We start from the raw sequence: 19,774 nt of genomic DNA, 5'->3' as shown, positions 1-19,774 counted from the left end.
ATAATATTAGTGTTTATGCTTAATGGGATTATCATTTAATTTGGAAAAACCTTTAAGAAACTGGAACCTAAATAAAAGCGGAACCTTTTGTTGTCCTCGCTGATGTACACGGAGCATTTATACGGTGCGATGCGTTACCGCAGACTGAACCCGGAAGTGGACGTCTTCATTCACGATATAAATTCTTAAGGGTGGGTAATTCGTGGTATATATAACATTGTTCGATTTGTAGATTTCGCACAACAGACACTTGCTATAATATCATCGCATGTTTTAATCTGATATTATTTGCAGGCTTTAAAACGAGTTAAACGGTTACAGAAACTCAATTTCCCGCAATTCCCCTACTCTTCATGTGTAATAGATTAGGTATGCGCTAATTCCTCTGTTGCAGCCACCGTGTCACTAAGATACATTTTATTAATCTTAGAAGAATAAAAGCAAATATTTCAAAATGATTCTCTGCAGGTGATATTTACGATATGCATTAAATGTGGTGTAGTGTAGAACAATCATCGCCCAGGCCGAGCCGCGGTGCATTGTCGGTGTAACGCAAACATGGCGGCGCCCGTGTGGAGATGCTAAGCGAAACCGGAGATAGTGTGCAAAGCTCTGTTTTGATAGTAAGAATGTGGAAGCTGATAAATAAGCTACAGAAGAACAGGACACTGAGATACGGAGTGCCCATGCTGGTGAGTTATTGAAATTGTACACATTTTAACACAACATACGGTTTTATTTATACAAAACAGATGGAGGACAAAGTTCAGTGATGGACTGAAAAGCTTTCAGGTGTTTCATTCAGATTTATTTCACACTTTACACTATACGCGCGCGAGAATCAGATTCACTAAACATTTAGTCTCAGTTACTCAACAATCAATAACAAATTATTAATCAACCAGCAACAAATTAGTAATCAATCAACAATCAGTAATCAAACAGCAAGTACTTAACTAATCAACAACAAATCAGTAAACATTCTACAACCATTTAGCAATCAATCAGCAAACAGCCAGCAATCAATCTGTAACCAATCAGCAAACAGCCAGCAATCAATCTGTAACCAATCAACAATCAGCCAGCAATCAATCTGTAACCAATCAACAATCAGCCAGCAATCAATCTGTAACCAATCAACAATCAGCCAGCAATCAATCTGTAACCAATCAACAATCAGTCAAAAGCCAGTAATCAATTAGCAGAGGTGGCAAAAGTACACATTCTTTACTTAAGTAGAAGTACAGATCCTCATGTTTTAAAATACTCAGGTAAAAGTTGAAGTACTGACTTTTTTACTCAAGTGAAAGTCTTGGCTCTGACATGTACTTAAGTAAAAAGTAGTTTTACCTGTGTTAGTGTCATACTGGTAACTGGACCTCACATCATATTAATGATAGAATAGATAGATAGATAGATAGATAGATAGATAGATAGATAGATAGATAGATAGATAGATCCTTATCGTTGCACAGCAACGAAATGCAGTTTGGCATCTACCAGAATTGCAAAAAGTAGCAATCGTGCAAATCATTATGAAGTACAGATAGATGTTCTAAGGCTATGGCATTAAAGAGGAAATGTGCAGATAGGCAAGCTGAATAAACAAGTATATAAATATATAAAGATACATATAGATAAAAAAATAGTGCAGATGTAATGAGGAGTAAAAAAAGATATGCTATTTACAATTGTACAGAGGTTGTCAAACAAAATTAAAATGATTCGCAACTGAATCGCACATTTCTGTTCTAAATGTACCATATATTAATACTTCCTGTTTTTAATACTTTAAGCAACATGGACATGGAGAAATATGGATGCAACATAGAGCATGAAGACAAAAATTCTTGTAAATGTTTTAAAGTAATAATGATGGTTTAAATCACGTAAATTATCAGGACACCAACCAGAACCTTTGCTATGTTTCCACACGGACAGTTAAATGAGGTGATACCGGAGAAACTGCACCTCTTCAAGAAGCTTTTATATATAATCACATTTTACATGAATGATGTATTGTTTTTATTTGTACGATCAATAAAGACAGTAATTTCGCTGTCGTTTCACTATGAGGGAAAAACCCACAAAACGCCACCTAGAGGGTTAATTGTGTAAAACATGGCGGATTTGGTGTTTGATTTGAGACTTGGCGCAAAAATAAAACAAAAGTTAATGGATTAAAAATATTTTTCAGTGGAGTTTATTTATTTATTTTATATCTAAGTAAAGAAGGGACTTCGTGAATAAGTGTTTGTTTTGTTGGAGGTTTTAATTTCGCCTCTTTTATATTTAGTTATTTAAGTATTTATATTTTTTATAAAAATAGTAAAAACAGAAATGTGCGCTAAATTAATAGCGCGTTAATAAAATGTAGTGCCGTTTAAAAGAATTTTGCAGAACTAATGAAAATTACCTAATAAATGTGTCCAGGCTGAACATCCACATATAGAACACAAGCAGAGAAAAGATGATGATTATGATGATGATCAGGAAAGTCTCTGTTCTCAGTCATGTTTACATCACTGACTCCCTCTGTCTTAGCCACGTTAGCTTTACTTCTTGTTGCTTTCAGCCTGCTGATTCTTAGCATCATAAACTAGTCTACATCTGTGGTGAGTGGGAGGCAGGACTTTATACACCAGTGGATTGAAAAAGACGCACAATGACAGGAAATCGGTTGATTGGCTAAAATCGGTTTTGGTTTTTCAAATCGAGCCGGTTTTGAAAAAAAAAGTACAGATATTTGTGTAATAATGTAATGAGTAAAAGTAAAATTTCTGAAAAATAAATAGTAGAGTAAAGTACTGATACCAAAAAAATCTACTTAAGTACAGTAATGCATTATTTGTACTTCGTTACTTCACACCTCTGTCAATTAGTTATCGATCGGTAAACAGCACGGCGTGAGAATTCCAGAGTTTATAGAAAAACATCTGAAACTGAAATACTACAATGCTCTGTTCTAATGAATAAATACAATTAGAGCTGAATCTGAAAGAACATTAAGTGCACTAGGTAGGGTTAGTGATTATTGAGACTGCAGTGTGGTACGTATATAGTATAATAAATGTCATATCTATTACAATCAAAAATGGTTCTTGTGTAAACGAAGTGCACTAGGTAGGATGTAGTGAGCCTTATTCACGATTCGCAGTAATGGTCTGTCACATGGAGGTCTATATTTATTTGAATTATTTCATTTTCTGTAACATTTATGTGTGTTTATGTAGCTGCTTGTAGTTGGAGGATCATTCGGTCTGAGAGAGTTCGCACAGATTCGCTACGATGCTCAGAAAATAAAGAAGAAGGTAAAACACACACACACACACAAACATAGAGGACTTTAATGTGTGCGTGTTAAAAAACAATGTGCTGTGTTACAGATGGACCCTGCTCTGGAGGCCCGAGTGAACTCTCGTGCACACACAAACATTCTGCAGGAAGAATATGAGGTACACACACACCCCGTCATTAAGCTGAATATGAACAGATTTATAAACATGTTTTTTTAATTATTTTTAAAACGTAACATTTTCACACAACTGTACTAAAACACTGCTAAATTACATCCTCTGTTTGTTTGTGTGTGTGTGTGTGTGTGTGTGTGTGTGTGTGTGTGTAGAAGTTGCAGCAGGTGGATTTGTATAGTTGGACAAACGTTCGTGGGCCTCGACCCTGGGAGAACTCGCGACTGAACCAGGAGGAACAGAGAACCACAATTACCAAGAAGATCTAGTGCGTGTGTTTGTGTGTGTGTGTGTTAGAGGAAGCTAGGTTATAAACATTTTCTCTATGTACAGTTTATTTGTGTGTGTTTGTGTGGCTGTGCAGCAGAGGGAGGTTTGTTCTTGCTCCATTTGGTTATAAATAATTATAAATAATTATAAACAAATCTGTAAAAAAAAAACTTGTACATTTGATTACAGTCTCATTGTATTTATAACAGTGTCACTGCTGATATTCATTTTTCTGCTCCACCCACAGCCCCACCCACAATTCCACTCAAAATTCAATTTAAAGCTACAGTCCCACCCAAACCTCCACCCACGATTCAATTTAAAGCTCCACCCACAGCCCCACCCACACCTCCACCCACAATTTTACTTAAAACTCCACCCACAGCTCCAGCAACCACCTAGTCTGCCTTTTATACACGTGTCTCCAGTACGGCTAGTCTACACCTCAAACACGTGTTTCCAGCTCGGCTAGTCTACACATGCACGTGTCTCCAGCACGGCTAGTCTACACCTCATACACGTGTCTCCAGCACGGCTAGTCTACACCTCATGCACGTGTCTCCAGCTCGGCTAGTCTACACCTCATACACGTGTCTCCAGTACGGCTAGTCTACACCTCATACACGTGTCTCCAGTACGGCTAGTCTACACCTCATGCACGTGTCTCCAGCACAGCTAGTCTACACCTGATGCACGTGTCTCCAGCATGGCTAGTCTACACCTCATGCACGTGTCTCCAACACAGCTAGTCTACATTGAATAGACGTGTCTCCAGCATGGCTAATCTACATCTAATACACGTGTCTCACACATGGCTAGTCTACCTCTTATACAGTGTCTCCAACACATCTAGTCTACTTCGAACTGACGTGTCTCCAGCATGGCTAGTCTACACCTTGTGCACGTATCTCCAGCACGGCTAGTCTACCTCTTATACACGTGTCTCCAGCACAGCTAGTCTACATCTAATACACGTGTCTCCAGCACAGCTAGTCTACCACTTATATACACGTCTCCAGCACAGCTAGTCTTTATCTAATACACGTGTCTCCAGCACAGCTAGTCTACATCTAATACACGTGTCTTCAGCACAGCTAGTCTACCACTTATATACGTCTCCAGCATGTGAGCTACAAAAATGGTAACTGTGCAGTAAGACAAATATAAACGAAAGAAATATATTTTACTTTATATCAATAACAAGAGCGATGATGAGGATAATTGACATAATTACTATGTGAAATAGAGCTCTTATTTTATTATTATTATTATTGTTAACAACAATAATAAGATACAGCTGCTGCTGCTAAAACCGCAGTATTAAATCAGTTTTGTTTATTTGATTAGGAAATTGGGCATCACGATTAAAGAAATGTGTCAGGACTGAAATTATAATAGAGAAACACAAGTATATAAATGCATTATACACCGAGTATAACTTTATTAAATATTACGTAATTTTTATTCATTATACAACTTAAATATTAATTTCAGTGCAGACATCACATTCAACTTTACTCAGCTCTACAGCGCCCCCGGCTGAGGAGACACACACACACACACACACACACACACACACAATTATGACCAGAAATCTTGTTATACGAAAGCATTCAGGAACAGGTGGGTTCTGTGCGTGTGTGTGTGTGAGAGAGACAGAGACACAGAGAGAGTGTGTATGACAGGTAGTTTATATTTTATAAACTACACTCAGCTACACTGAGGGATCACTGTTAAGCATAAGAATGAGGTGTGTGTGTGATGGTGTGAGTATGAGGTGTTTATGATGAGGTGTGTGATGACGTGTGAGGATAAGGGGTGTCATGAGTTGTGTGATGAAGTGTGTAAGGGTGAGGTGTGATGAAGAGGTGTGTGCGCCCTTGTCCAGAGCACTTTTGTACGTCGCTCTGGATAATGGCGTCTGCTAAATGCCTCAAATGTAAATGTGTGTGATGATAAGGTGTGAGGATGAGATTTGTGTGATGAGGTGTACGGATGAGATGTGTGATGAGTGTGTGATAATGAGGTGTGATGGGGTGTTTGTGTGAGGATGAGGTCTGTGATGAGGTGTGAGATAAGGTGTGTGATAATGAGGTGTGATGGGGTGTTTGTGTGAGGATGAGGTGTGAGATAAGGTGTGTGATAATGAGGTGTGATGGGGTGTTTGTGTGAGGATGAGGTGTGTGATAAGGTGTGTGATGATGAGGTGTAATGGGGTGTTTGTGTGAGGATGAGGTGTGAGATAAGGTGTGTGATAATGTGTGTGGTGATGAGATGAGTTTGTGTATGAGGTGTGTGATAATTAGGTGTGATGGGGTGTTTGTGTGAGGATGAGTGTGAGATAAGGTGTGTGATAATGTGTGTGGTGATGAGATGAGTATGTGTATGAGGTGTGTGTGATAATGAGGTGTGTGATGAGGTGTGTGATAAGGTGTGTGAGGATCAGGTGTGTGATAAGGTGTGTGCTGATGAGATGTGTGTGATGATTAGGTGTGTGAGGATGAAGTGTGAGGATAAGGTTTGTGATAATGTGTGTGGTGATGAGATGAGTATGTGTATGAGGTGTGTGATAAGGTGTGTGATGAGGTGTGTGATAAGGTGTGTGAGGATGAGTTTGGTGATGAGGTGTGGGATAATGAGATGTGATTGGGTGTGTGAGGATTAGGTGTGGGATAATGAGATGTGTGATTGGTGTGATCAGGTGTGTGTGATGGGGTGTGTGTGTGTTATTATCAGGTGTGTAAGGATGAGGTGTGTGATGGGGTGTGTGTGTGTGAGGATGAGCATACCGATCACACACAGATCACACACTAATAATTACAGAGACCCACAATTTCTAATACTACCTATTGACCTAATAAGAGCTTATTTCTATTATGGGGCTTTTTAATATTATTGTTTTACATTTTTGATGATTTTAGCTTGATGATTTGATCCAGATGATGATGATGATGATGCGATGACGTATGCAACCGTGCGTGCGTGCGCGTGCGCGTGTCAATCCAGAGGCGCGCGGCTGCCTCTTCTCACTTGAGGATGCGCGCGCTGTGAATCCAAGATGCTGCGGATGAAGGCGAAGAAGAGGAAGGAGATGAACATGAAGATAGTGAAGATGATGAAAAAGATGGTGAGGGTTTGGAAGGAGCGCGAGGACACCTGGCTTTCCGACGCTTTGGAAATGAATAAATGAACATCTGCGCAGGTGGTAGAGGGGAAGTGAAAAACGCCGCGCGCGGGGAACGGGATGTCGTTGTTGTCGCTGTAGAGCTCACCGGGAAGGCGCGCGCAGTGTTCTGTTGGTGTTACCGGACACGGCTCGGGATTTTATTGTATTTTATTTATATTTTTACCCTTTTTTTGCGCTGGAAATGGGTTTAAAGGGAAAAGGCCGGTCGCGCGCGAGGATCGCCGGGTGGATAACGGCGCTATAGGAAAAGAAGAAGAGGAGGAGGAGGAGGAGGCGCGCGCGAGCTGTTACCAGCTCGCGGGAGGAAAATCCCGATCGCATGGAGTCCGACGAGATCCCGATGATTTTTTCAGATTTTTGGTTTCTTGGAGAACCCTTCCACGTGAGCGAGCGCACATAGAACGTGTGCGCGCGCGCTCCCCCCAACATATTGTTCACCCCCCCCCCCGGCCCCTTTCCCCCGACCCTCCGTTCCACCGGTCCCGTTTCATTCCGTTTCAGCAGCGCGCGCGCGTTGAAGTAGTGGTGGTGGTGCTTTTCATCTTTATCATCTTCATTTTCCTTCGGATCCTCCTCACCATGCTGTTTCACTCCCCGTCCCCGAGCGCGTGAGGAGGCGGAGAAGAGAAGGCGCGCGGGCCTGTGCTCGTGGTGTGAAGTGTGTGCGCGCGCGCGCGCGCGTGTGTGTTTTGGAGGTGGGGGTGAGCAGGATTTTTGTCAGCGCACACGGAGGAGTGAACAACACCGGAGGCGGTGAAGGCACGGGAGACAAACCCGCACGCGCCTGCAAGAGAGAGAGAGAGAGAGAGAGAGCGAGAGAGAGATTCAGAGAGAAAAGACCGAATCCAGGTACGAGACTCAGTGCGCACGCGCAGCGGTAATTAATAAATCGACCCGGTTTTTTGAGTGATGTGTAAAGCACGCGCAGCAAAAAATGTGAAGTCTCACCCTCTTTATCCACACAGAAAGAGTTCATTCAGCACTTCCGGTGCTTTATATATATATATATATATATATATATATATATATATATATATATATATATATATATATATATATATATACACACACACACACACACACAACAATACTCCTGAGGATCTTTTGAGGACTCCTGACATTTTTTACAGGAGCTTATCAATATATATGTCTGTGTGTGTGTGTGTGTGTGTGTGTGTGTGTGTGTGTGTGTGTGTTTATTGATAAGCTCCTGTTAAAATTGGATCCCCAGGAGTATCATAAAAGAGTAAAGGTGGAGATCCATTCAATACCCAGATGAAATCCAAGAGGAAACCCCTCCTAAATCCCACTGTTAGTATTGTTGTCATCGTATCTGTAATGAAGATTCTGATGAGCAACTGTTAAAGGTCTTCTCCTCAGTTCTGAAGTGAAGCTCCTAGCTTGGTGAAGGTGTTGTGTGTAGAATGGTGTGTGAGATCGAAGCGCTGGCTGAAACATGGAGAACTCTTCAGAGTGCTTGGTGCAAGTGTCACTGCTTTGAGTTCATGTGGATGGAAACTTCAGGAATGAAATTAAACATGTATGCAACTCAGATTAGAATTAAGACTGGGGGATATTTTGAATCAGATGAAATGTTGTCTGGTTGTAAATGAGATTGTGAGTGTGTGAGTGAGATACGCTGGAGACTTGCTGCTCTATTTGGAAACGGTTCATGTTCACGTCTGTCTGCTGTGATTTACAGCTGTGAGTGTGTGTGTGTGTGTGTGTGTGTGTGTGTGTTAGCCACATGTGGTTCAGCATACTAGCTTATACACAATAAGTGTGTGTAAATATGGGGTGTCTGTGAAATTTGGGTAGCAGAACTAGACTAATTCAAAACTCAGATTGTGAGATTCATGACTGGTAATAAAAGGTTACAGCGAGCCATGTGCAGTGGAACCTTTAGTAGTGTGGGCTCTGTGTTCTGAGCTGTTCTTCACCATCTTTTCCAAGAAATCCATGCTTGGTGCTAAATATGAAGCTTGAGTAGAGGTGGTATGAACAGTGTAGTGTTGAGCTGTGGAGTAGAGTAAATGCAGGATTGTTATTTCTTCAGTAGGACTGAGAAGTTTAGGGGAATAAAAAAACAAATCGAATGTCTCTCACCATTAAGGTGGAGCACTCAGGGTTGGAGCTAGCAGCACTGATCACAGCTGATTGGTGCAGAAGTCATCAGTAGTAACATTGTAACATAGTACCAGGGTCTAGGGACAGCCGTGTGGCTGTGAATTAGAACAAAGGTGTGGGTCTGGACCATAAATTTAGTGTAGAGTAATAATAATTGACATACATGCACACTCCTGGAAATACTGTTATTTTTCATATAAATAAAAAACTTTACATTCATAAAAGTTACAGTGGCTGTTGAAAGTATGGAAACACATCATCTATTTGAGACTCATGCATGTTCCATTTGATTCTATGCAACAAACTCAGTAAAAGACAAAAACACAAGAATTGGACAGTGAATGAGTGGAAGAAAGTTCTGTAGACAGATGAGTCCAAATGGGACATTTTTGCCTAATAGAAGAACTTGTATTAAAGTGAGAAGCTCAAAATGTTAGCAAACTGCCTCATACCACATACTCAACAGAATGTCTCCAACCTTCCCTGCGCCAATACAACCCCAAACAAGTAAGCTTTCACCCCAAACATGGAGGTGGAAGCTTACTTGTTTGGGGTTGTATTGGCGTAGGGAAGGTTGGAGACATTCTGGAAAGTAAAAAGAATCCTGATCCAACATGGCACACATTCCATACTTCAACACCATGCAATTCCATCTGGACTGCTGCTTATTGGAACCAACTTCACCATACAACGACAATGACCCGAAGTATATATCCAAGCTCTGTAAGAGTTGTTTAGAGAGCGAACATCTGCAGTGTTATCTATCATGGAATGGCCTGCTCAGTCACTGTGCCTAAATTGAACTGGATCACAAGAAAGAAATCTCCAATTATTAAAGAACATCTTTGGCAAGTGATACAAGAGGCATGGCGAAGTACTTCAGCTGCATGTTTGGAGAAACAAACTGTACGGATGACAAGAGTGTGTAAAGTTGTCCTTCATACTAACAGAGTATTTTTCAATGAACATAAAGTGGATTATCTGCACATTTATAGATTTGTTTGGTCAAAAACACTAGGTGTTTCCACATTTCTCAGGCTCTGTTCACTATTTATTTATAAAAAAATAATATAACAGTACAGACCAAAAGTTTGGACACACCTTCTCATTCAAAGAGTTTTCTTTATTTTCATGACTATGAAAATTGTAGCGTCACATATATATATATATGTCACGACCTGCAGTATATCTCAGAGAAGCAAACTGTAAAAGAATCAACATCACATGATCAGATCACTCAGCTGTGCCACAGAGCCTCCTCCTGATTGGAGCACTGATGTGTTAAGCCCCGCCCATGATGACTCAAGAAGTTTAATTCAAAGCTCTTTCTGATAAATAAGTGATTATTAAACTAAGTTGATTGACCGAGTGGAATGTTGGATTAGTGTTTGATCGCTGATGGAATGAAGGTCCCTGACCTCAGACATGCTTGGGTAGAAGTGAGATCAATTTCTGGACAGCTGACACCACACACACACACACACACACACACACACACACTCACACACACACAGTCAGGTTTACGACCCTCTCAAGTGTCAGGATTCTGTAAATAGGTTGCTGAATCAGGGGCTCAGCAGCTCCTCGGCTCTTCACTCACAACGGCAAAAGTGACACGCAGTAACCATTAAATACGCTGTGGTCATGTCTTAAAGGTGTGTAAATCACAGAACAAACACGTGTTACACAGTTCACTGCGGCCAGAAACTAGGAACTTTACAGTTGAGGATGACATTTTTTCAGGGTGTGATGTCTGCTATGAGGCTAATGTGAGCAAATAGCCTGTGTTTACAGGTTATATTAACAAATAGCCTAGTGTTTAGCATAAATTATACATTTACTTTATTATAACATACTTTGAGAGATGCTCATATTTCTATATATGGACAGAAAGACCACCTTTTGGAGCCTGAGCCATGTACACATGACCTGATTTGGGAACAGTGAATACTGGGTACTGTAGTGACAGAATATTAATGGATGTAAAAGTGATAATGAAGTGCCATTCATCACTAACTGCACTCCAAGACATGTGTGTGTGTGTGTGTGTGTGTGTGTGTGTCAGACTGCTGTTGTATGTGATGCTGTATATAACTTTATAGTAGTGTAGAATTCTGTTCTGTATACATCGCTCTACCAGGCGAACAGTGAAGTTAGGGCCTGCCCACACACACACACACACACACACACACACACACACACACACACACACACACACACACACATACACACATATATATACACACACACACACACACACACACACACACACACACACACACACACACACACAAAACCTCCTTCTGTTAATGCTGTGTATTTTTGTGAGTGTGATTCCCAAGTCTCACCTAAAAAATATTTAAGCCTCACACACGTGGCTCTGTTACTATGGCAACAGGCCCAGGCAAGTCAGACGATTAAACTGAATATAGTAGTAATGAACAATTTATGGATAAGTCATAAACACACACACACACACACACACACACACACACACACACACACACACACACACACACACAAACAAATAAACACACAAAACACCTAAAATCAAGTGGTGTTTGGTGTGTGGTGGTCCCCCTGCTGTGTTCAGTGTGTGGTGTTCAGTGTGTGGTGTTCACCCTCCTGTGTTCAGTGCATAATGTTGAGTGTGTGGTATTCCCCCTGCTGTTTTCAGTGTAGGTTTCCCCTGCTGTGTTCAGTGTGTAGTCTTAATTGTATGGTGTTCCACTTGCTGTGTTGAGTGTGTGGGGTTGAGTGTATGGAGTTCCCCTGCTGTGTTCAGTGTGTGGTGTTCAACATCCTGTGTTTAGAGTGTTTAGTGTGTGGTGTCCCCCTGCTGTGTTCAGTGTGTGGTGCCCCCCTGTAGTGTTCAGTGTGTGGTGTTCCCCTGCTGTGTTCAGTGTGTGGTGTTTCCCCTGCTATGTTCAGTGTGTGATATTGAGTGTGTGATGTTTCTTTTGCTGTGTTTAGTGTGTGGTGTTGAGTGTGTGGAGTCCCCCCTGCCATGTTCAGTGTGTGTATTGAGTGTGTGGGGTTCCCCCTGCTGTGTTCAGTGTGTGGTGTTCCCCCTTCTGTGTTAAATGTGTGGTGTTCCCCCTGTTGTATTTAGTGTGTGGTGTTCCCCTGCTGTGTTCAGTGTGTGGTGTCCCCTGTTGTGTTTGGTGTGTGGTATTCAGTGTGTGGTTTCCAGTATGTGGTATTCAGTATTGGGTGCTCCCCTGCTGTGTTTAGTGTGTGGTGTTCCCCTGCTGTGTTCAGTGTGTGGTGTCCCCCTGTTGTGTTCCGTGTGTGGTATTCAGTGTGTGGTTTTCAGTATGTGGTATTCAGTATTGGGTGCTCTCCTGCTGTGTCCAGTGTGTGGTGTTGCATCTAAGGTGTTCAGTGTGTGGTGTCCCCCTGCTGTGTTCAGTGTGCGGTGCCCCCCTGTAGTGTTCAGTGTGTGGTGTTCCCCTGCTGTCTTCAGTGTGTGGTGTTCCCCTGTTGTGTTCAGTATGTGGTGTTCAATGTGTGGTGTTCAGTATGTGGGGTTCCCCCAGCTGTGTTTGGTGTGTAGTGTTCAGTGTGTGGTGTCCCCCTGCTGTGTTAAATGTGTGGTGTTTCCCCTGTTGTGTTCAGTGTGTGGGGTTCCCCCTGCAGTGTTCCGTGTGTGGTATTCAGTGTGTGGTTTTCAGTATGTGTTATTCAGTAGTGGGCGCTTCCCTGCTGTGTTGAGTGTCTGGTGTTCCCCTGCTGTGTTCAGTGTGTGGTATTGCGTCTAAGGTGTTCAGTGTGTGGTGTCTCCCTGTGGTGTTCCCCTGTGGTGTTCAGTGTGTGGTGATCCCCTGCTGTGTTCAGTGTGTGGTGTGGGGGACACCAGTGTTCCACCAGTGTTTCCCTGTGGTGATCCCCCCCACTGTGTTCAGTGTGTGGTGTTCTCTGCTGTGTTCAGTGTGTGTTGTTTAGTGTGCGTTGTTCAGCGTGTGGTGTTCCCCCTGTTGTGTTCAGTGTGTGGTGTTCCCTCTGCTGTGTTTAGTGTGTGGTGTTCAGTGTGTGGTTCCCCCCCTGCTGTGTTCAGTGTGTGGTATTGAGTGTGGTATTGAGGTGTTCAGTGTGTGGTGTTTCCCATGTTTTGTTTAGTTAGTGATGTTCCCCCTGCTGTGTTAAGTGTGTGGTGGTCAGTGTGTAGTATTCCCCTGCTGTGTTCAGTGTGTGGTGTTCCCCATGTTGTTTTGAGTGTGTGGTGTTCTCCTGTTGTGTTCAGTGTGTGATGTTCCCCTGCTGTGTTCAGTGTGTGGTGCTCCCTGATGTATTAAATGTGTGGTGTTCCCCTGCTTTGTTCAGTGTTTGGGGTTTCCCCTGCTGTGTTTAGTGTGTGGTGTTCCGCTGCTGTGTTTAGTGTGTAGTGTTCAGTGTGTAATGTTCAGTGTGTGTGGTGTTCAGTGTCTGGTGTTCCCCTGCTGTTTTTAATGTGTGGTGTTCAGTGTGTGGTTTCCCCTGCTGTGTTAAATGTGTGGTGTTCCCCTGTTGTGTTTAGTGTGTGGTGTTGAGTGTGTGGTATTGAGGTGTTCAGTGTGGTTCCCCTGCTGTTTTTAGTGTGTGGTGTTCAGTGTCTGGTGTTCCTCCTGCTGTGTTCAGTGTGTGATGTTTTCCCAGCCATGTTCAGTGTGTGATGTTTCCTGCTGTGTTCAGTGTGTGATGTTTCCTGCTGTGTTCAGTGTGTAGTGTTGAGTGTCTGGTGTTTTTCTTGCTGTGTTCTGTGTGTTGTTCAGTGTGTGGTGTGCCCTGATGTGTCAGTGTGTGGTGTTGGATGTATGGCGTTCAGTGTGTAGTATTCCCCTGCTGTGTTCAGTGTGTGGTATTGGGTGTGTGGTGCTCAGTTTGTGGTGTCCCTGCTGTATTTAGTGTGGGGTTTTGAGTATGTGGTGTTCCCCCTGCTGTGTTCAGTATGTGGTATTGAGTATGTGGTGTTCCCCCTGCTGTGTTCAGTGTGTGGTGTTTCCCCTGCTATGTTCAGTGTGTGGTATTGTGTGTGTGTGGTGTTCCACTTGCTGTGTTTAGTGTTTGGTGTTGAGTGTGAGGAGCTCAGTGGTTAAGGCATTGGGCTTTGGATCAGAAGATCACAGGTTCAAATCCCACCACCACCAAGCTGCCACTGCTGGGCCCTTGAGCAAAGCCCTAAAACCCTCCCCTGCTCAGTTGTAAGTCGCTCTGGATAAGGGCGTCTGCCAAATGCCACAAATGTAAATGTAAATGGAGTCCCCCTGTTGCGCTGTGTATTGAGTGTGTGGCATTCAGTATATGGTGGTCCCCCTGCTGTGTTCAGTGTGTGGTGTTCAGTGTGTGTTCAGTGTGTGGTGTTCAGTGTGTGGTGTTCCGCTGCTGTGTTCAATTTGTGGTGTTCCCCCTGTTGTGTTCCTTGTGTGTTATTCAGTGTGTGATTTTCAATGTATAGGTGCTTTCCTGCTGTGTTCAGTGTGTGGTGTTGCATCTGAGGTGTTCAGTGTATGGTGTCCCCCGGCTGTGTTCAGTGTGGTGTTCCCCTGCTGTGTTCAGTGCGTGGTGTTCAGTGTGTGATGTTCAGTGTGTGGTGTTCAGTGTGTGTGTTCCCCTGCTGTGTTTAGTGTGTGGTGTTCAGTGTGGTATTGAGGTGTTCAGTGTGTGGTGTTCCCCTGCTGTGTTTAGTGTCTGGTGTTCAGTGTGTGATGTCCCCTGCTGTGTTCAGTGTGTGGTATTGAGTGTGGGATTGCTGCTGTGTTTAGTGTCTGGTGCTCAGTGTGTGATGTCCCCCTGCTGTGTTCAATGTGTGGTATTTGAGTGTGGGATTTAGGTGTTCAGTGTGTGGTGTCCCCCCTGCTGTGTTCAATGTGGTGTTCCCTCTGCTGTGTTCAGTGTGTGGTGTTCAGTGTATAGTGTTCCTCATGCTGTGTTCAGTGTATGGTGTTCCCCCTGCTGTGTTCAATGTGGTGTTCCCTCTGCTGTGTTCAGTGTGTGGTGTTCAGTGTATGGTGTTCCTAATGCTGTGTTCAGTGTGTGGTGTTCCCCATGCTGTGTTCAGTGTGTTCAGTGAAGTTCTTGCTGCTTTTCTCAGATCTCATTGGCTTTACATGAACTGATGTCAATTTTAGTCACTTGTATTCAGCCTGTGTGTGCATCTGCTGCTATCCGCTGAAGTGATTTGTTATGTCACAATTAGTTGTTTATATGAATACATTTTCTATCTTCTGTGACTCTTATAGATACACACACTGGATCCACAAACAGCCAGGTGCTGGATCACAGAGGGAACATTTTAGAGGAGGGAACGGTCCATGGAGCGCTCAAGGACAACCGGCGTCTGCCTTTGGTTAGGCCTGGTCTCCGTGGCGACGGTCCTGATGTGTGTTGATGCCGGGGATGTAAACGAGACTTGTTCAGATGAGGCATCGAAATGCAAGCCAGGAATCCTGTTGCCGATCTGGTATCCAGAGAACCCATCGACTGGGGACAAAATGGCCCGTGTGATCGTCTACTTTGTGGCTATGATCTACATGTTCCTTGGAGTGTCCATTATTGCTGACCGCTTCATGGCTGCCATCGAGGTCATCACGTCTCAGGAGAGAGAGTTTGTGGTGAAGAGGGTGAATGGGGAGACGATGACTACAACAGTACGCATTTGGAATGAAACCGTATCAAACCTTACACTGATGGCTCTGGGCTCATCTGCTCCTGAGATCATGCTCTCGGTGATTGAGATCTGTGGTCACGGGTTCCATGCCGGAGATCTGGGACCATCCACTATTGTAGGAAGCGCCGCCTTTAACATGTTCGTCATCATTGGCATTTGCGTGTCTGCAGTTCCAGAAGGTGAAGTGCGTAAGGTCAAGCACCTGCGAGTGTTCTTCGTGACAGCAGCATGTAGCCTGTTTGCGTACGTGTGGCTCTACATGATTCTCGCTGTTTTCTCGCCCAATGAGGTGCAGGTTTGGGAGGGGCTTATTACACTTGCCTTCTTCCCCGCTTGTGTGATCTTGGCTTGGGCTGCTGACCGCCGTCTGCTGTTTAACAAGTTCACGCACAAGACCTACAGAGCTGACAATCACCGTGGCGTGATTATCGAGACAGAGGGCGAACGGTCCAAAGGCATAGAAATGGATGGGAAAGTGCCAAACTCACACTTTCTGGATGGTGGTGCTGCTACCAACCTGATGGGTCTAACGGAAGGAAAAGAAATGGATGAATCTCGTCGGGAAATGATCAGAATTTTGAAGGACCTAAAGCAGAAACATCCGGAAAAGGACCTGGATCAGCTGGTGGAGATGGCTAACTACTATGCGCTGTCGCACCAGCAGAAGAGCAGAGCTTTCTATCGCATCCAGGCCACACGGATGATGACGGGTGCTGGGAACATCCTGAAGAAGCATGTCGCAGAGCAGGCAAAACGCAGCACCAGTATACAGGAAGTGCATGTTGAAGAGCCCGAAGACTTTGTGACTCGGATCGGATTTGAACCTGCTGCATATCAGTGCTTGGAGAATTGCGGCGCTGTCCTGCTAACCATTGTGCGCAAAGGTGGCGACGTCTCCAAGACAATATACGTCGATTACAAGACTGAAGATGGCTCAGCCAATGCTGGGGCTGATTACGAGTTCACGGAGGGCACTGTGGTGTTCAAACCTGGCGAGGTCATCAAAGAAATTGCCATTGGCATTATTGATGATGATATATTCGAGGAGGATGAACACTTCTTTGTTCGCCTCAGCAATGTTCGAAAGCTTGACACGGCGATTGACGACGAGATGCCGGCGTACCCCACGGTGGCACTTGGGTTTCCCGCTGTAGCCACGGTGACCATCCTGGACGATGATCATGCAGGGATCTTTACATTTGAGAGCGGTTCTGTGCACGTGAGTGAGAGTGTGGGAATCATAGAGGTCAAGGTACTCAGGACATCTGGAGCGAGAGGGACTGTCATCGTTCCGTACCATACTGTTGAGGGACTGGCGAAAGGAGGTGGGGAAGACTTTGAGGACACGTACGGAGAGCTGGAGTTCAAAAATGATGAAACCTGGTAAGAATAAACTTAAATCTTTATGTCTGGTTACCGAAACTAGCATGTTAGCATAAAATACACAAATACACAAGTAGATTTTAGCAACATGAACTAGTAAATTATCTAATGTTAAACACAGCTACATTTTATAGCATGCTAGTTAACATTAGCATAAACGACCTAAATAGAAAGTTCACTGACCAGGTACAAAACATGTACAGTTGAAGCTCTGTCCACAGTGACACAGACCTATCTGTCACTCAGGAAAAGTAGATTTGTGTGTGCACGCATGTGTGCATGCGTGCGTGTGTGTGTGTGTATGTGTGTAAAATGCAGGAATCTACTGTATGCATTCGTGTCCCAGTTGCTACTCGAGATCAACTTGACAAACAGTGCACACACACACACACACACACACACACTATATATAGAAATAGGACAGTTCCCTTCATTTAATGTCGCAGAGTTATGTAGCTCTCTCACGCTTTCTCGTACTCTGAGTGTGTGTGTGTGTGTGTGTGTGTGTGTGTGTGTGTTTGTGTGTGTGAGTGTGGGAGTAAGTGAGCGAGAGAGAAGGAGAGACAGAGAGAGATGCATTCTGGTGCAACGTGCTGCAGCATCATGGGAATGTGGAAACACCTGCAGCCTGGGAAGAGATTCCCTTACACACATACACACACATAAAATCATTCCTGATTGGTTGTTACTTTCTGTTTAAACCAATGAGATTGTTTAAGAAAATAAACAGAGATACAAGAAATCAAAAAGTTTAGTATGGTTCCATTTTAGCACCCCAGAGTTCAGTATGGTCTTCATTAATCATCCCAGAGTTCAGTACGGTTTCCATTAATCACTCCAGAGTTCAGTATGGTTCCCAGTTTATCACTCCATAGTTCAGTACGGTCCTCATTAATCACTCCAGAGTTCAGTACAGTCCCTGTTTATCACCCCAGAGTTCAGTATAGTCCCAGTTTATCACTCCAGAGTTCATTACAGTTCCAGTTTATCACTCCATCTTACAGTACTGTCCACTTTCGTCACCCCAAACGGAAATCTGATATATGGCCATATATAAACATATATATAATTAAACTTAATATCTGTGAACATATATGAACATATGTGAAGTTTTATTGGTTGCTTGAGGCATATATACATATGTAAGTATATACACATAAGTATATGTACAAACATGTGGAAAGCATGTTTTTCTTTAACTTACTATCTAATGTTTATATACATATTTAAGATACATATACGTAAATATATTGTGTAACGCCATTCATGATACATTAAAGAACAAAATAATATATGACCTGTTGAGTTATGGAACTAGTTACTATGTGAAACTAGTGTCACATAAAAGTGAATGTAGAATTAGCTCATGGGAATATTCAACACTGATACACTTCTAGAGAGCAATTTGATTGTTCAGTCCTGTGCTTATCTTAAGCATCTCTGCTGTTAGATGTAGATCTACCAAATACATAAATGTAAATGCAGGGAATTAAATTATTCAAGCTGTTTCTTGAGAAGAAGCAAACAATTCATATAATTGTAAAATGCTATAATGTGCATTTTACACATGAATGTAATGGATCTGAAACCAACCTGATCAAATTACATTCACTATACTTGATTTCTACAAATGTAGATGTTGCGCATGTGCCTTTACAGTCGTAAAAAAAAAAACCTTAATGCAGGCAAGTCGGAGGAATACTTCCTGCAATACTGACTCAGAGACAAGGAAGATTTGGATGAAAAACTGTGGAGATTTTACAAGGTAAGGTATTTTCTACATTTATAAACTATTTAAACTTAAACATCAAATTTTATTATGATTTAATCGATCTTGAATTAATAAGTATCTAAATTTTGCCATGACTGCAGTTATGAGTGAATTAACTATTCCCTGACCTGTATGGGATTTTTTAACAGCTTTGTCATCTCCCCATACATTTTCCTTTGCTTATATGCTAAATCTCAAACATGAATGTTCACTAAATGTAAATGTAAATGTTTATAAGATTTCTCATTAAAACAAATCTCTTAGCAAACATTTGTAAGATATACGGTCATCATTATGCATAATATTTAAGCAAATTATGTGTATGATTTGTTATCTCGCTGTTCATTTTATTTTGCTAGAAATATCCTGTGCAAATATGCCAAAACAAGCACACTTAGTCGACTGTGTATGAATGTTATCTGCATTTGAATGTTTGATTTTATATTCAAACTAATTGTGTACATGAAGAGAAACATGCATTTTCAGTTGTAATTTATTATTACAAAAACAAATTCTAACTATTATCTATTTTTACTATTTCAGTGACCTCATTAGTATTACTTCATTTTACAGTTTTGCATTTTTGACTCTGGCTTGGGACAATCACAAAATTACGGTATGTTTTTAATAAAAAAAAAAAATTTAAACAACTTTACTAGTGTAATTTCTTTGTAAAAGGGTGATGTCTTTTGTTTTTTCTGTCTTTTTTGACTTTTAGATATGTGAGCTTTGGGAGTGACATTATTCCATTTTTAACTCCAGTTTGGGACACAAATGCAGTGTTTCAAGTTCCAGATCAGGAAAAAGAGTACATTGATTACTATACAATGCAATCATATCACAAAATTAATTAAATGTGAAAATAATGGCAATGTTGCAATGTTACAGTTTTGATACATTATGTTTAATGTTAGATTTGG

The 19,774-nt window shown here is 42.3% G+C and overlaps 3 protein-coding genes across 6 annotated transcripts in view; all 3 read left to right on the top strand.

Moving 5' to 3' along the window:
• The window catches only part of actn1 (actinin, alpha 1), a 48,705-nt gene extending 37,441 nt beyond the window's left edge, over positions 1-11,264 (top strand). Inside the window, exon 23 of the mRNA XM_046861923.1 lies at positions 11,221-11,264. The gene's annotated coding sequence lies outside the window, so the exon portion shown is untranslated. The remainder of the gene's footprint in view (positions 1-11,220) is intronic.
• LOC124393974 (cytochrome c oxidase assembly protein COX16 homolog, mitochondrial) lies at positions 102-3,943 on the top strand. 2 transcript variants are annotated; one of them, XM_046862064.1, is made up of 6 exons: positions 103-191; positions 295-369; positions 503-692; positions 3,234-3,311; positions 3,387-3,455; positions 3,626-3,943. In XM_046862064.1, the coding sequence occupies exons 3-6, from the start codon at positions 579-581 to the stop codon at positions 3,737-3,739; spliced, it is 375 nt and encodes a 124-aa protein (XP_046718020.1). In that variant the 5' UTR covers positions 103-191; positions 295-369; positions 503-578; the 3' UTR covers positions 3,740-3,943. The 2 variants fall into 2 exon arrangements, with proteins under 2 accessions (XP_046718029.1, XP_046718020.1); XM_046862073.1 differs by lacking the exon at positions 295-369 and having other exon boundaries at positions 102-191.
• slc8a3 (solute carrier family 8 member 3) overlaps positions 7,717-19,774 on the top strand; it is a 31,157-nt gene continuing 19,099 nt past the window's right edge. For all 3 annotated transcript variants that reach the window (XM_046861975.1, XM_046861983.1, XM_046861966.1), the window contains exons 1-2: positions 7,717-7,776; positions 15,273-17,083. In XM_046861975.1, the coding sequence (XP_046717931.1) occupies positions 15,345-17,083 (1,739 nt within the window). In that variant the 5' untranslated portion in view covers positions 7,717-7,776; positions 15,273-15,344. The remainder of the gene's footprint in view (positions 7,777-15,272; positions 17,084-19,774) is intronic.

The sequence above is a fragment of the Silurus meridionalis genome, chromosome 2 (assembly GCF_014805685.1).
Source record: "Silurus meridionalis isolate SWU-2019-XX chromosome 2, ASM1480568v1, whole genome shotgun sequence".
NCBI classification, from domain to species: domain Eukaryota; kingdom Metazoa; phylum Chordata; class Actinopteri; order Siluriformes; family Siluridae; genus Silurus; species Silurus meridionalis.
The sequence above is the reverse complement of the archived record's forward strand: the minus strand, read 5'-3'. Positions and strand labels throughout refer to the sequence as shown.

Coding starts and splice junctions, on each gene's coding strand:
- LOC124393974 (XM_046862073.1), top strand. CDS start 579: ATGCTAAGCGAAACCGGAGATAGTGTGCAAAGCTCTGTTTTGATAGTA. Junction 693..3,233: donor GATACGGAGTGCCCATGCTG/GTGAGTTATTGA, acceptor GTGTTTATGTAG/CTGCTTGTAGTTGGAGGATC. Junction 3,456..3,625: donor TTCTGCAGGAAGAATATGAG/GTACACACACAC, acceptor GTGTGTGTGTAG/AAGTTGCAGCAGGTGGATTT.